This window comes from Nicotiana tabacum, chromosome 6, assembly GCF_000715075.1.
Source record: "Nicotiana tabacum cultivar K326 chromosome 6, ASM71507v2, whole genome shotgun sequence".
Taxonomy (NCBI): Eukaryota; Viridiplantae; Streptophyta; class Magnoliopsida; order Solanales; family Solanaceae; genus Nicotiana; species Nicotiana tabacum.
In genome coordinates, this window is record NC_134085.1 from 121,920,307 (window position 1) to 121,933,335 (window position 13,029).

Here is a 13,029-nt window from a genome sequence, read left to right on the forward strand (position 1 = left end):
ATTCTTGTTCCCTTTCTTTTTTTACAATATTTCAAGATATTTTCTTCATATAATTAGTGGCGAATAAAAGATGTCTAACCAAGCACTCCAAACTAGCGATGCTACAATTTTAAATTGTAAATTCTGACAAGACTAATTTATAATTTCTTAATTTTTGTAAAAGAAAATTAATATTTTTAGTAATAAACATATTGTCGTGATTCTTCTATGAACTAAAACAATGGATAAATTACCTATTACAACTGTTCAAACTTCATACGAAGAATTTCTTGTTTCTTGAGACAAATATTGTGGAAAAAAACAAATGGCACCAATTGTGTCCTACCGTCTCTTGAAGGATATCGAGTTGCATCCGCAGCTCTTGTGCAAGGACCAAGTCCTCTTGTTCTTTGGACCTTGATGCTCTCATAATTACCTGCGACAACTATGACACAAGTTGAGAAAAATAAATATAAATCCCGTGATAGAAAAATTAAAAAAAAAAAACAAATTGAAACTTAAATAGAAAAACCTAAAAATCTAATACCAACCAAACATGAAGCTTCAAGCCGTCCATGAGCTTTTCCATCGGAGCTTCCATAGTCACTTCCTCTCCTCCAATAATTTCTTTCTATTTTAAAGGCACTGATGGGTCATATCAAATGAGAAACCAACATATTCTCATCTCAATGTACAATAAAAAAAAATATATTGAGTAGGAAAGTAAATAATTATACCTTAATAGAGGCTTCGCCACCAAAATTTTCATTCATCACATCTCAATGTACAATAAAAAAAAATATATTGAGTAGGAAAGTAAATAATTATACCTTAATAGAGGCTTCGCCACCAAAATTTTCATTCATCACATCTCAATGTACAATAAAAAAAATATATTGAGTAGGAAAGTAAATAATTATACCTTAATAGAGGCTTCGCCACCAAAATTTTCATTCATCACAAGAAAAGATTGAATAGGAGGAGGTTGCAAGGAAGACTATTGTATCATTCCTTTTTTATTATGGAGGAAAGTTGTAACGGTTGAGAAATTAAAGAAAGTTGTAATTTCCTTTCTTTGCTAAGTCAAAAAACGGATTTCTTTTCGTTTTGAAACTAATGTTTTCTCTCTTCCCTTATTCATTATGGAGTTATAATTAAATTTTTAATGTTTTGTAATAAATGAGTTCTTATAACTACAACAATATATCTTATTATTAGACAAATGAAAAGTAGAGAAAAAGGTCAAAAAAAGGAGAAAAAAGATAGATACAATCCTTGGCCAATGAGAGGTGCCAAGTCATCTTTTCTAATCCCACCTATATATATATAGAGAGAGAGATAGATAGATAGATAGATAAATTACTCTACCATCAATAATGACAGAAACCTTTTAAAGACAATATTTATTTTTCGTGCTTTTTTTTGTTACAAAATCCTCAAGGCAGCCAACTGCTAAACTAATTTTGAAGGAAAAGTTATTTACACAATTGGAAATACACAACTTTCAGAGGAAGGACGCAACAATTCTTTTTCTTCCTTAATTGTTTAATATTTTTATAAGTAGCATATTTAGATTACTTAAACATTATTAAATAATAACTATAGTAGGGCAATATGTTTATTATTTCTAACTTTCAAAATAAATAAGTAGTGTAACTGAAAAACATTAGATAAAGTATCTAACCAAAAGCTTACCAGAATAAATTATAAGAAAAACAATGAGTTAAATCTGATCATACCTATTTTGATTTCAAGACAATCCCGTCCAAAGTAAATACAGAGTGAATAGGCGAGAAACAATAATGAAGGCTTCGCTCTCATTTTAAAAATCTAAGCAATAATGTTCGTCTTCTTATTTGAAAAGGCAACACATATTAGAAACTAAAAATAGGATCCCTTGGTAAACTAAAAATAGGATCCCTTGGTGAAACTTTGGAATGATTGTGATCATTAGTGAAAGCGTATGAACCTTTGGTTGGGGTCCGTTGGCAGGGTTTATCTTTTTAGTTTTTATAAATAGGATAATTGGATTAATTAGACGGGCATTTTAGTAATTTAACTTTTCAATTAAAAAGTTTCCACTTCTATAATTATATTTGAGAAAGACATAGGAATTTTTATTTTTCTGGAGAATAAACTAAAAGGTGGCATCTCTTCGTTGTATTCTTCAAAAGAGGCGTATGAAGCGTTGGTTTACTTCGTAGGCATTAGTTTTTATTAATAAAAAATGTATTTACTTAAGTTGATAAAAAGGAAATTAAGTCAAAGGTATTTTATAATTTAACTTTTAAGTTATGGGCTTCATGCTTTTAATATAAATATAAATCTCCGGCTTACACTGTCAAATCTCTTTTCTGGTTTACCTTTTACTTCGAAACACAAATCTCCTGTAGATAAGTGTTAATATACAAATTTCCTGCTTCAACAATCAAATATCTTTTCTTGTTCATCTTCTTCTTTGAGTACTCCTCCTCAAAAAATTTCATAAAAACAATAATAAAAAAAACAAAAGTTGAAATAATGTATTACTTACCCAGACATCTATGAACTCAATGCAGCTATTGTTTCACGCATTGGAAGTTTTGGGAAGCTTGGACTGATCACTGATGGAGGAAATTTGCTGGCTTCTTTTTCATCGTTTTCCTAGATGTATGGTTTAATAATATTTTAATTGCAATGAGGCCCTTCAATTTGCACCAATTTTCCAACACAATCAGAAATGCTGACTTGGATGGCCTGTAGGCCCCACAAGGGTCATAAACCAAAATGACAATTTGAAATATACTCAAAGCAAAATGACATTTTGTAAAGGACCAAATAATGAATTGACACTTTACACGTAACAACCTCAAAAGTTAGTTAATAAGTCAAGGCACCATCTCATTCCTTCAAACGATATTCTGATGACTTGTTTGGTTTGAAGAATAGATGAAATAATTATGATATAAAAATTTGGTATAACTTTATTCAATGCTTGGTTTGTAATTTAAATCACGTATAATTAAATCTTATATAACTTAATACACCAATTGCTATATTATTTTATGTCACCAATAACGTGAAATAACTTATTCATATATAAAGCACCAACCGGATAAAATTACCATTGTCTTTCTCCTAGAAGCTAATAACGGTCAAGCATCAAAGATTATAATTATAAACTGATTGCCTTTTAATTTAATTTAGGAGTTCGATCTTTAGTTTGCGTCCTAAGTCCTACCATCCTTTAAGCAAGAATCAAATAATTAAATATTTTACATGATATAATTGTATTAATTTTAGTGCGATGAACCAACTATTTAATAAAAAATAATTTTTTATTACTAATTCCTGCATTATAATTCCTATATAATTTATATTCGGCACAAAAAATTCCTGTAAGTTATATATATCATAAGTGTAAATTTCTTCTTACACTATCAAAATAAAAGTTTAATAAAAGAAATTTTGCAGTTCAAGTAGGATTTAATTTAAATCAAAATCTTCATTCTAAAATATTGCTACTTGTATTTATCTCCACTTCTTTCATAATCAAACACATAAAAAACACGAAAATTTTAACTTTAACTAGAAGGAAATTCATACACTTGATAAAAATAAAATACTAGTACTAGAGTAGTAGAGTGGCAATTAGCAAGGAGCTGATGGTCAAAGTATTCCCGCGAAGTTGGGGATGTTTTAAAAATCGGACGATAAGCAATTAAACTCAGGACGCATTTGCAATCCAACGGCTTCGAAGCGATCCCACCGCCAAACCCTATAAATAAGAAACCCTAAACTCAAGTTTCCTCCTCTTTCCTCCTCCTGCTATTGCAGCTTAACTGCCACACCATTTGCAGCATCTCCTCCCTTTCCTCTCTTCCTCCAAGCTTAACAAAACCTTTTTCATGCCTGCACTTGTTGTAAGTGAAACAATGGGGTCTGAAGAGCCGAAAGAGCTGAAGAAGAAGATGAAGAAGAGCGAAAAAGGGTCATCCGCCGACACCCTTAAAAAGTCGAAAAAGACCAAGATTGATTCTGGGTCTGATTCAGAAGAGCTTAAGAAGAGTAAGAAGAAAGATAAGAAGCGAAAATATTTAAACTTGGATGATGAGGAGGACGATGATAGTTCGGAGATACTGGAGCCGAGTAATTTGAATGGGGATGACAAGAAGGAAAAGGCTAAATTGGTGGAGAATGATGATGATGAGGAGAAAAAGGAGGAGAAAGAGGAGGATCCTAACGCTTTGTCTAATTTTAGGATTTCTGTGCCTTTAAGAGAGGCTTTGATTGCTAAGGGTATTCAAGCGCTCTTTCCTATTCAAGCTATGACTTTTGATACCATCTTTGATGGAAATGACTTAGTTGGTCGAGCTCGCACTGGTCAGGTGTGCAATACTCTTTGCTATTACCTTTCTGAAATTAAAATTCTTAATTTTTATTACTATTTTTTTGTGTTCAGTTAGTAAATTTAAAGTTGCATGCTGATATTTCAAAAATCTGGCTGTCATAGCAACTTGTCATGTAAGATTTGAAGGTCTCTTGATGTTTACTGGTTTGATTATGGGCTGTTTAGTTTGTGGCATTTGGAAATTCTAACCCCGAATGCAATAACCCATGTCCATGCTTTCCTTGGAAATTAAGATTAGGCAAGTCATCTATAACCATCTAAACATGCATTTGGCTCTTGGGGTGTTGGGGGGGGGGGGATAGAACCTTAGTTCTTTTATGTGATTCTCATTCCTGTGCTGTTCACTGACCACCTAACCTACGAAAAAGTAGCTTGCTTTTTTGGTGATCTTCTGCTGCATTGTTTATGTGGTTTCATGTCCCACATTTTGTTGCTCCATTTGTTAGAGGCTTACTGTAAGATACACAAGTTGCTCTTTTGATGTGAATTATATATCTAAAATGAGTTTTCTGAAAACAAGAGAGTTGATAACAACTTTTGTCCATTACTTTGCCATTATGATAAATGAACAGTACCCACTTTTGTTCTATTATCATAAGAACAACAATGAGTGACATATTTGTAATTATTTCGTTGATTAAATCGTCACTAACAAGCAATTTTTACTTCAATTTTTGCTCCCACATTTGCAGGGTAAAACATTGGCCTTTGTGTTGCCCATATTGGAGTCCCTGACAAATGGTCCTACTAAAGCGTCTCGGAAAACAGGGTATGGGAGGGCTCCTTGTGTTTTGGTGCTTTTACCTACTAGGGAATTGGCACTTCAGGTATTATTTTAGAGGCCTTGCCCAAGTTGACTGCTTCCCTGAATGTGTAACCTATGAGTTTTCTTTTCTCACTTCATGTTAATTACAGGTGTTTGCTGACTTTGAAGTTTATGGTCGGACCGTGGGGCTTACTTCATGTTGTTTGTATGGAAATTCTCCAATGGGACAACAACAAGTGCAATTGAAACGAGGAGTTGATATTGTTGTGGGTACTCCTGGAAGAGTTAAGGTAGTGTATTCAATAGTCTTATGTTAGGTGACTCTGGAATATTTGCTGTAGGTTTACGTTTTCATGCTTCAGAGAGTTTAGATTCACTCCTTACGAATTTTGATGCAGGACCACATTGAAAGAGGAAATATTGATTTCAGGTCTCTAAAGTTCCGTGTTCTTGATGAAGTTGATGAAATGCTGAAAATTGGTTTTGTTGATGATGTGGAATTTATATTAGGTATACTATTCAGCGGTTATCTTACCCTCATTTTCTGACCATTTATCTTCTCTTTATTCGCTGCTGTCACTTACGTCATTGTGATATTCTTTGGTAGCTGAAATTTGCCTATGCTTTAAATGTCATTTCCAGGGATCTTTCCATCCTATGGTTAATGATTTTGTTATGCTTACTCTTCTCCTTTCTCTTTTGAATTTTGAAGGCAAGGTAGAAGATGCAAGCCAAGTTCAAACACTTCTTTTCAGTGCCACTTTGCCAAGCTGGGTGAAGCATGTTAGTTCATTATCTCTCCTTTTTTATAACTACGAATCAGTGTTTTCTCCTCCTGGGAATATTTTTACCCCTTCGTTTATTTAGTTAAACAAATTTCTTTTTCCGGGGCTTGGAAAACAGGCGACCTTGGGGTGAACGGAGATATACAACTTGTGTCCTAAGCTTGCAGTTTTTCCCTCTTGAATAGTGATCTGTGTTTGGTGGCAGATATCTTATAAGTTTCTCAAACCTGATAAGAAAACAGCTGATCTTGTTGGTGATGAGAAAATGAAGGCCAGTAAGAATGTGAGACATATCATTATACCATGCTCTAGTTCAGCCAGAACTCAGCTGATTCCTGATATTATTCGCTGCTACAGCAGGTTGGTTGTATCTCTTTTTTAGTATCTGTCCTTTCTAATTCTTAGAATGACAATCAACTTATGAATTCATTCTCCAACATTCTTTATTTCCTTGAAATATCAGTGGTGGCCGCACTATTATTTTCACTGAAACAAGGGGTTATGCTTCTGAGCTAGCCGGCTTATTGCCGGGAGCACGTGCTTTGCATGGAGAGATACAACAGTCCCAGCGTGAGGTAAAGTTTTGTTTAAAATAGTTTTATTCTGGTGTGCCTCTTTCGCCATTCTTCTCGCTATCCTTTTGATGAATTTGCACTTCAAGAAGATGAGAGTTTCTCCAGAAGTAATCGCCTTCTGTTGTTGATGTATAAGAATATAAAAACCTAACAGGACTTTGCATAAGTTGACTGTTTGTCACTTTCCTCGACTCCTTCAACAAATTTTATATTTATGGTCAATTCTCAACTAACAACTCTTTCCCTGATTGTTGTATGCTGTTCCAGGTTACACTCTCTGGATTCAGATCAGGAAAATTCCTGACATTAGTGGCGACAAATGTAGCAGCCCGTGGATTGGATATTGACGACGTTCAATTAATTATTCAGGTTTGATACGACTAAATTCATATTCGACTTTGATGCTCAACCTTATCGGTTATTTGAATGCTGAATTTAACATGTATGGTCAGTGTGAGCCTCCACGCGACGTCGAAGCGTATATTCATCGATCTGGAAGGACAGGAAGGGCAGGTGAGATGCTGATGTTGGAATTGCTTTCCTTTGATCACTGGACTTCAGGGACATTCTTACTTATATTTGTTTGTTATGCCATTCAGGAAATACTGGTGTGGCGGTAATGCTTTATGATCCTAAGAAGTCCAACATTTCTAGGATTGAAAGAGAATCTGGTGTGAAGTTCGAGCATCTATCTGCTCCACAGCCCGCTGATGTTGCTAAAGCGGCTGGGAAAGAAGCAGCAGAAGCAGTTGCTGAAATTTCTGATAGGTAAGTTTTTCATTTGTGCATTTGGTTGGTTTTTTAATCTACCATTGCTTTATCATTTCCATTTGCTTGCAAATCTCTGTAGTGTAATACCTGCTTTCAAGGCTGCTGCTGAGGAACTTCTAAACACCTCTGAACTATCACCAGCAGAATTGCTTGCCAAGGCACTTGCCAAGGCAGCTGTAAGTATTTCTCTTCAATATTTGTATGGTGTTGAAACCAAGGGCCTTATGGTTGACTAGACTGGTCTCTTGCTTTCTAGGGCTACTCTGAGATCAAGACTCGGTCGCTTCTTTCTTCCATGGAGAACTGTGTTACTCTACTTCTCGAGTGTGGGAGGCCCATATTTGCACCTTCGTGAGTATTTAAACCATGTCACTAAATGCTTTTCTTACTTTCTCCAATTAACAAGTCATACCATGACGATGAAGCTCAGTGAAAGCCGCTATGGACAGAGCCTGCTGCTGTTCTGTTGAATAATTCCTCTGTTGATCTTTTCTGCTTTGTTAATATGATGGCAGCTTTGCATATAATGTTTTGCGGAGGTTCCTACCAGAGGACAAGGTTGAATCAATCAAAGGTCTTACTTTGACAGCTGATGGAAAGGGCGCGGTTTTTGATGTATCTGCTGATGACCTGGATATGTTTCTAGCAGGTATGTTTCTTCATTTTCCGTAATTGAAATAGATGAGAATCATCCAAACAAAATTCTATTCTAGAGCCTTCATCATAGTTTGTGTCTTATACCCATATATACTCAAGCAACCCCATAATCAGTGATAAATTGGTGCCAGCTTTGATCTCATTGATTTTGCCGTTACCCCGGTGGGGCTTTGCAGGGAAGAATACCCAAGGTGTAAACTTAGAGGTAGTAAAAGAACTGCCTCGGTTGCAAGAGAAAGACCAGGCAAGAGGTGGAAGATTTGGTGGTGGTCGTGGTGGCTTCTATGACAGGAGAGGTGGTGGTCGCTTTTCCGGAGGCAGAGGTGGAAGAGGTCGCGGAAACTTCGGCCGTAGATGGTGAAGAAGACAAACAGTTTATCCGAACAGTTGACTGTACATGAATTTGTTTGCCCCTACGGGTTCAAAATTTTGCGATGATGAAGAAAAATGTATATTGCGGCTGCTGTTTACGGAACATGATCATTGTATTTTCCACATGTAGGTTCAATTGTACGTCTTATTTATTTTTTGCTTGTTGGCCTTCTCTTCATAGAAGGCAATTTTCTTTCAGCTTCGATTTTTAACGTAACAGCTTTGCTGAATCCTAGTCAAACGATATCATAAATGTAATACTTCTTTCCATAATAGGGGAGTTTAGAGTTTAGACATCGCGTTTCTTGTTATTGTTATCAAGCAGAATGCAATCAATGCAAATGTAATTCATTTTTTTGACAGAAAAGAAGTGGAGTGCTGATCAATGATCATGCATTTTTTTGTTTGGATAGATCCAATAGCCTGAAGTAGCAGAGAATGAGATTAGGTATGGCATGCAATAAAGCAATACTAGCAAGTTCCTTTCGCTAACTTATTCACTACTCTTTTTGTCAGAAAAAGAAAAGATGCAGCACTTCAAAATGTAAGCATTTAATTACCAGACTTGTGCTTTTAAATAACTGAACGCTACGTAAGTTGAAATGGAAAAAAGGGAAGAAAGTGAAAATAGCATGGGATAGTCAGTTTTCGGATTGGTAATTGAAAAATTGTCCGGTTTTGCAAAGTCATTAAAAAATAACCACTATTTTGTTGAAACACGAAAAGTTTCAGCATAACATGTGGGATTATAGAGCCTCTATGTATATAAACTTCCAGCATATTATGTAACTCCAGCACACGGAAAGTTTGTAGCATAATATGCTGGATTATGGAACTCCTGCATATAAACTTCCCGCATATTATATTCCAGCACATTATGCTGGAAGCTCATATGTAAAATATTCGAACTTCAGCATATTATGCTGGAATATTTCCGAATTTTTAAGGGTGTCTTTATTTAGTTTATTTAGATTTTATCTTTATACGAAAAGGTGGCTAAATTTCGATTACTTTTGAAACTATGACTATTCTTCCATCACCAGTTGTAAATATGATTATTTTGTTTTTATTTTTTTTCCAAAAAAAATGTATTTGAAATTAAAGTTAATAAAATAAAATAGGAGTTGAAAAAGCCATCCTCTTTTTAGTAGTTTTTCTTCATAACTTACTGTATATTCTTTTGGGGCGTTGGTAATTAGAACAGTAGCTCCAGAGTCTAATGACTACTTTAACGTCATGTTTGGATCATTGTTACCCATTATTTAATAATATATTATATTATACTGTATCGTATTGCATTGTATTATTTATGGATATAACGTTTGGATAGATTGAATAGCTTGCAAATACATTTTGTCATTTGGTTTGAAGTATCATATTACTAAAATGCCTCAACTAAATATTAAATTCATCAAGAATTACGCATAAAAATAATTTAAGAAAATCTCTCTACTAATTTTGTCACCAATTATTTAGTTTAGAAATAAGAGCAAAAAACTGAAGGAAAAGATTAAATATCATTAGCCAAAAGAAGAAGAAGAAAGAAATCAACAATGAAAAGAGACAAAGAAACCAACAGAGATTTGGATGAGAAGGACAGCATTATAGGAGATGGACGAAGATAAGATAGGTCAATCGATTCGAGATTTGGAATTAAATAAAAAAGCAAAAGGTAAAATATAATTATGGAGTAATAAGTAAGGACATAATTGGAAAAAAAGAAGAAGAAAGAATTCCACAACATTAAATCTGTTGTTTTAAAATGGGTCTTTTATTGTTTCAGAATAACATATTTAATAATACAATATAACTAATATTAAATAACAATCAAAATAAATATTATTTTAAATAACAATACAATATAATACAATACAATGGGTAACAATCATGCAAACAAAGTGTAAGTAATAGAAAAAAGCATATTAGAGAAAAGCAAACTGGATTTGTCCTGATCCCTCCAGCGAATCATTATATTATCTTATAGAAAACTTGTTTTCTGATATTTCTATTTTCTAATTCCTCCCGTCAAACGAGTGCTTGATATTTAGACATTACAGGTTTAAGAATGATTCAAAGTCCAGATCACGGGAAGTAAAACACAAAAAAGTTTTAAAAAGACGTGAGAGTTTCCCTCTCTAAAAAAATTAATACAACTTCTCTAATACAACTTCCTTCAAACTCTAAAGTCATACTCTGTACTGCAAACATATGTCACACCTCCTTTTTTCCTACACTCCGGAAAGGGTATAAAGGAGTTTTCCAATTAAAGGATAATCAAAATGGGATTTATTGTTAAAAGATTCAGAGTCGCCACTTGGGATAATTTATGGTGTCAAAAGTCACCGGTTTAGAATTCCGAATCGAGGAAAATATTGACTCTGTATTACAGTCTGCGAACCAGAAATTCGGGTAAGAAATTCTATTAACCCGGGAGAAGGTGTTACGCATTCCCGAGTTCCGTGGTTCTAGCACGGTCGCTCAACTGTTATATCCGGCTTTATTATCTAATTTTAAACGATTATGAACCTATGTGCAAATTTTGACTTTTAACCGATTTTATTCATTTCTACAGAAAATTGCAATGTTATTAAAATACGTCTCGAACCACATCACATAAATGCACCCATGATTTTGACATATTTTAACATCGTTGAAATTTGGATTTTGGTCACATAAATGCGCACCCGAGTTTAGGAAGGTAAGTCATTAAAATAACGCGCCTAAAGCAACTACGCGTTCGTGATTTCCATTATCCTAAGATTTGGGACTCTTGCAAGGTTCAGGTATTATGGAATTGTCATAGTGAAGGGAATGCTTGATTTAACTAAAAATTATGAACAATATCAATTTTGCTAATCACTATCCAAAGATAAAGCAAAACTACAATTAATTCTTAGAATTAGTCGTGCTAATAGTAGTGAAAGAAACTATAAACCTTTAATCATACCTTTCGCTAACAAGAACGTCCAGTATAGCAGATGAAAATTAAACTAATAAATTATTCTCAAAGCTCATTCTTTCTTCCATTATCAAATTGTTTAAATCTTAGAGATACTAAATAATACTAGAACGAAAAAAATAGAAGGCTATGGAATTGCTTAAATAAAGCACAAGTATAACACATATTTACTTAAACATTAAGTTAAAATAATCTCAACAGTACATGGCATTAAGCTAAGTTCATATGAAACGAATAAACACAAAACAAAACAAACAAAAATAAGCAATAAAATACTTTAAGTTAAAATAAGGCAAAAGGGCTAATAAGTCAAGGAAACAGTAGGATATGTACTTAAGGAGAAATAAACAAAACAACAATCTTGTTAAAAAAAATAATAAAATAAAAGATGGACCTTTATATTATGAAATCTGATGCCAACCATTTTTGTAGCACAGGAGCAGTAGAAACTATTAACCAAAGTTTCGAACATATACCGCAAACCAAACCTCTCGAACCACCCTTAACTGAGACCTCAAACCCAGAATCGGACAATTTTTCCACCTCCTTATCGCTCAAATCGAGCATTTGAAACCTCAAACCCAAAGAATTTTGCTCAACTAACAAAAGCTTTAATCAATCAGAGAATATTTGAAATAATAATAGAGGCCCAAGGTGGTGATGTGGTGTGTTTTACATCGCTAAAAACCAGTGGTGTCTAATGGTGATTAACAGAAAAGGGAGCTATGAAGATGGTATTTTTTGAGAAAAAAAAGAAAACTGCGGCTCTATGGATCTAAAATTGCTGGGTTACCTTTCTCCTCCAATTGTTGCCTAATCTCTCTTTTTACAGCGGCTAGATTTTCAAGTTGATTTTTTGGAATCACTCTATGGTTTTGTTCCGAAAGAGATGAAAGCTCAAATGATTTTAAGAGGGGAGGGGCATTTTTTTTGGTGTGTGTATATTTAGGTGTTAGGTACTATTATATAGGGGTAGAGATTTAGTTAGGGGTATGGGCCTAGGAATTATGAGCTAGGGAATTGGGTCAAAGACTAAAATAATGGACTACAAGATTTATAAAGACGGGACAAACCGACCTAAAACTAATTCCTCCTTCCAAAATTATGTACAATTATAATATAAAAATATAAAATTAACTTTAATTAATTGAACTATAAAACATAAAACTATTTTTTGTGTTTTCAAGATTATATAAAAATAAAGATAAGGTACTATTTTTGTATATTTTTTTATTTAAATTTACGAAAAATACGTAAACTAAAATATTTTTTTGTAATTTTTATTTTTTGTGATAAATAAAGCAAAAGAGTAAAAATGAGTTGAAATAGCTATATTAAGCCTAAATTAAATATTTATGTGCTAAAAAATGAAAAATATTGGGGAGGGTCAAAAATCACATGTCTACAGCTGACCCTCTTTGACTGGAAAGACGAAGTATTTTCAGACAAACAACGACTAAAGAGGTTTTTTGACCCGACCCTTATTTGGAGAGACTAAAACTAAGAGAGATGGGAATGTGACCGAGCTCTGGTATCTGAGCTGCCTACATATCCTTGGCTATAAAGGAATCAGGCCACGTGTAGTTCAAAGGTGAGTGAGATGATGGAGTATACCGAGGTGGAGAGCCAGTCGAGGTGTCATTCCGCCGAGGTTCCGGTCCGTGGTCTCGTTATTACATCAAAAATCAAAACATGAAAAAGACTAGCTAAGCCTGTCAACTACGAGTTACAAGATTCCTATCTATAAGTCTTCTGAAGCTTGATCTTGACTCTTG

The 13,029-nt window shown here is 34.0% G+C and overlaps 1 protein-coding gene across 1 annotated transcript; it reads left to right on the plus strand.

Annotated features, from left to right (window-relative positions):
* The first annotated feature begins 3,759 nt into the window (after positions 1 to 3,759).
* LOC107781594 (DEAD-box ATP-dependent RNA helicase 7-like) lies at positions 3,760 to 8,589 on the plus strand. The gene is made up of 14 exons (XM_016602329.2): positions 3,760 to 4,346; positions 5,062 to 5,196; positions 5,285 to 5,425; positions 5,534 to 5,645; positions 5,848 to 5,918; positions 6,126 to 6,280; positions 6,384 to 6,495; positions 6,763 to 6,864; positions 6,948 to 7,008; positions 7,095 to 7,263; positions 7,346 to 7,442; positions 7,523 to 7,617; positions 7,782 to 7,915; positions 8,100 to 8,589. The coding sequence occupies exons 1-14, from the start codon at positions 3,867 to 3,869 to the stop codon at positions 8,282 to 8,284; spliced, it is 2,049 nt and encodes a 682-aa protein (XP_016457815.1). The 5' UTR covers positions 3,760 to 3,866; the 3' UTR covers positions 8,285 to 8,589.
* Positions 8,590 to 13,029: the final 4,440 nt, after the last annotated feature.

Excerpts from the sequence above, each read along its gene's own strand:
- LOC107781594 (XM_016602329.2), top strand. The coding sequence starts at position 3,867 with ATGCCTGCACTTGTTGTAAGTGAAACAATGGGGTCTGAAGAGCCGAAA. Across the intron at positions 6,281-6,383 it reads ATTATTCGCTGCTACAGCAG|TGGTGGCCGCACTATTATTT; the intron begins GTTGGTTGTATC and ends TTGAAATATCAG. Across the intron at positions 7,009-7,094 it reads TGGAAGGACAGGAAGGGCAG|GAAATACTGGTGTGGCGGTA; the intron begins GTGAGATGCTGA and ends TATGCCATTCAG.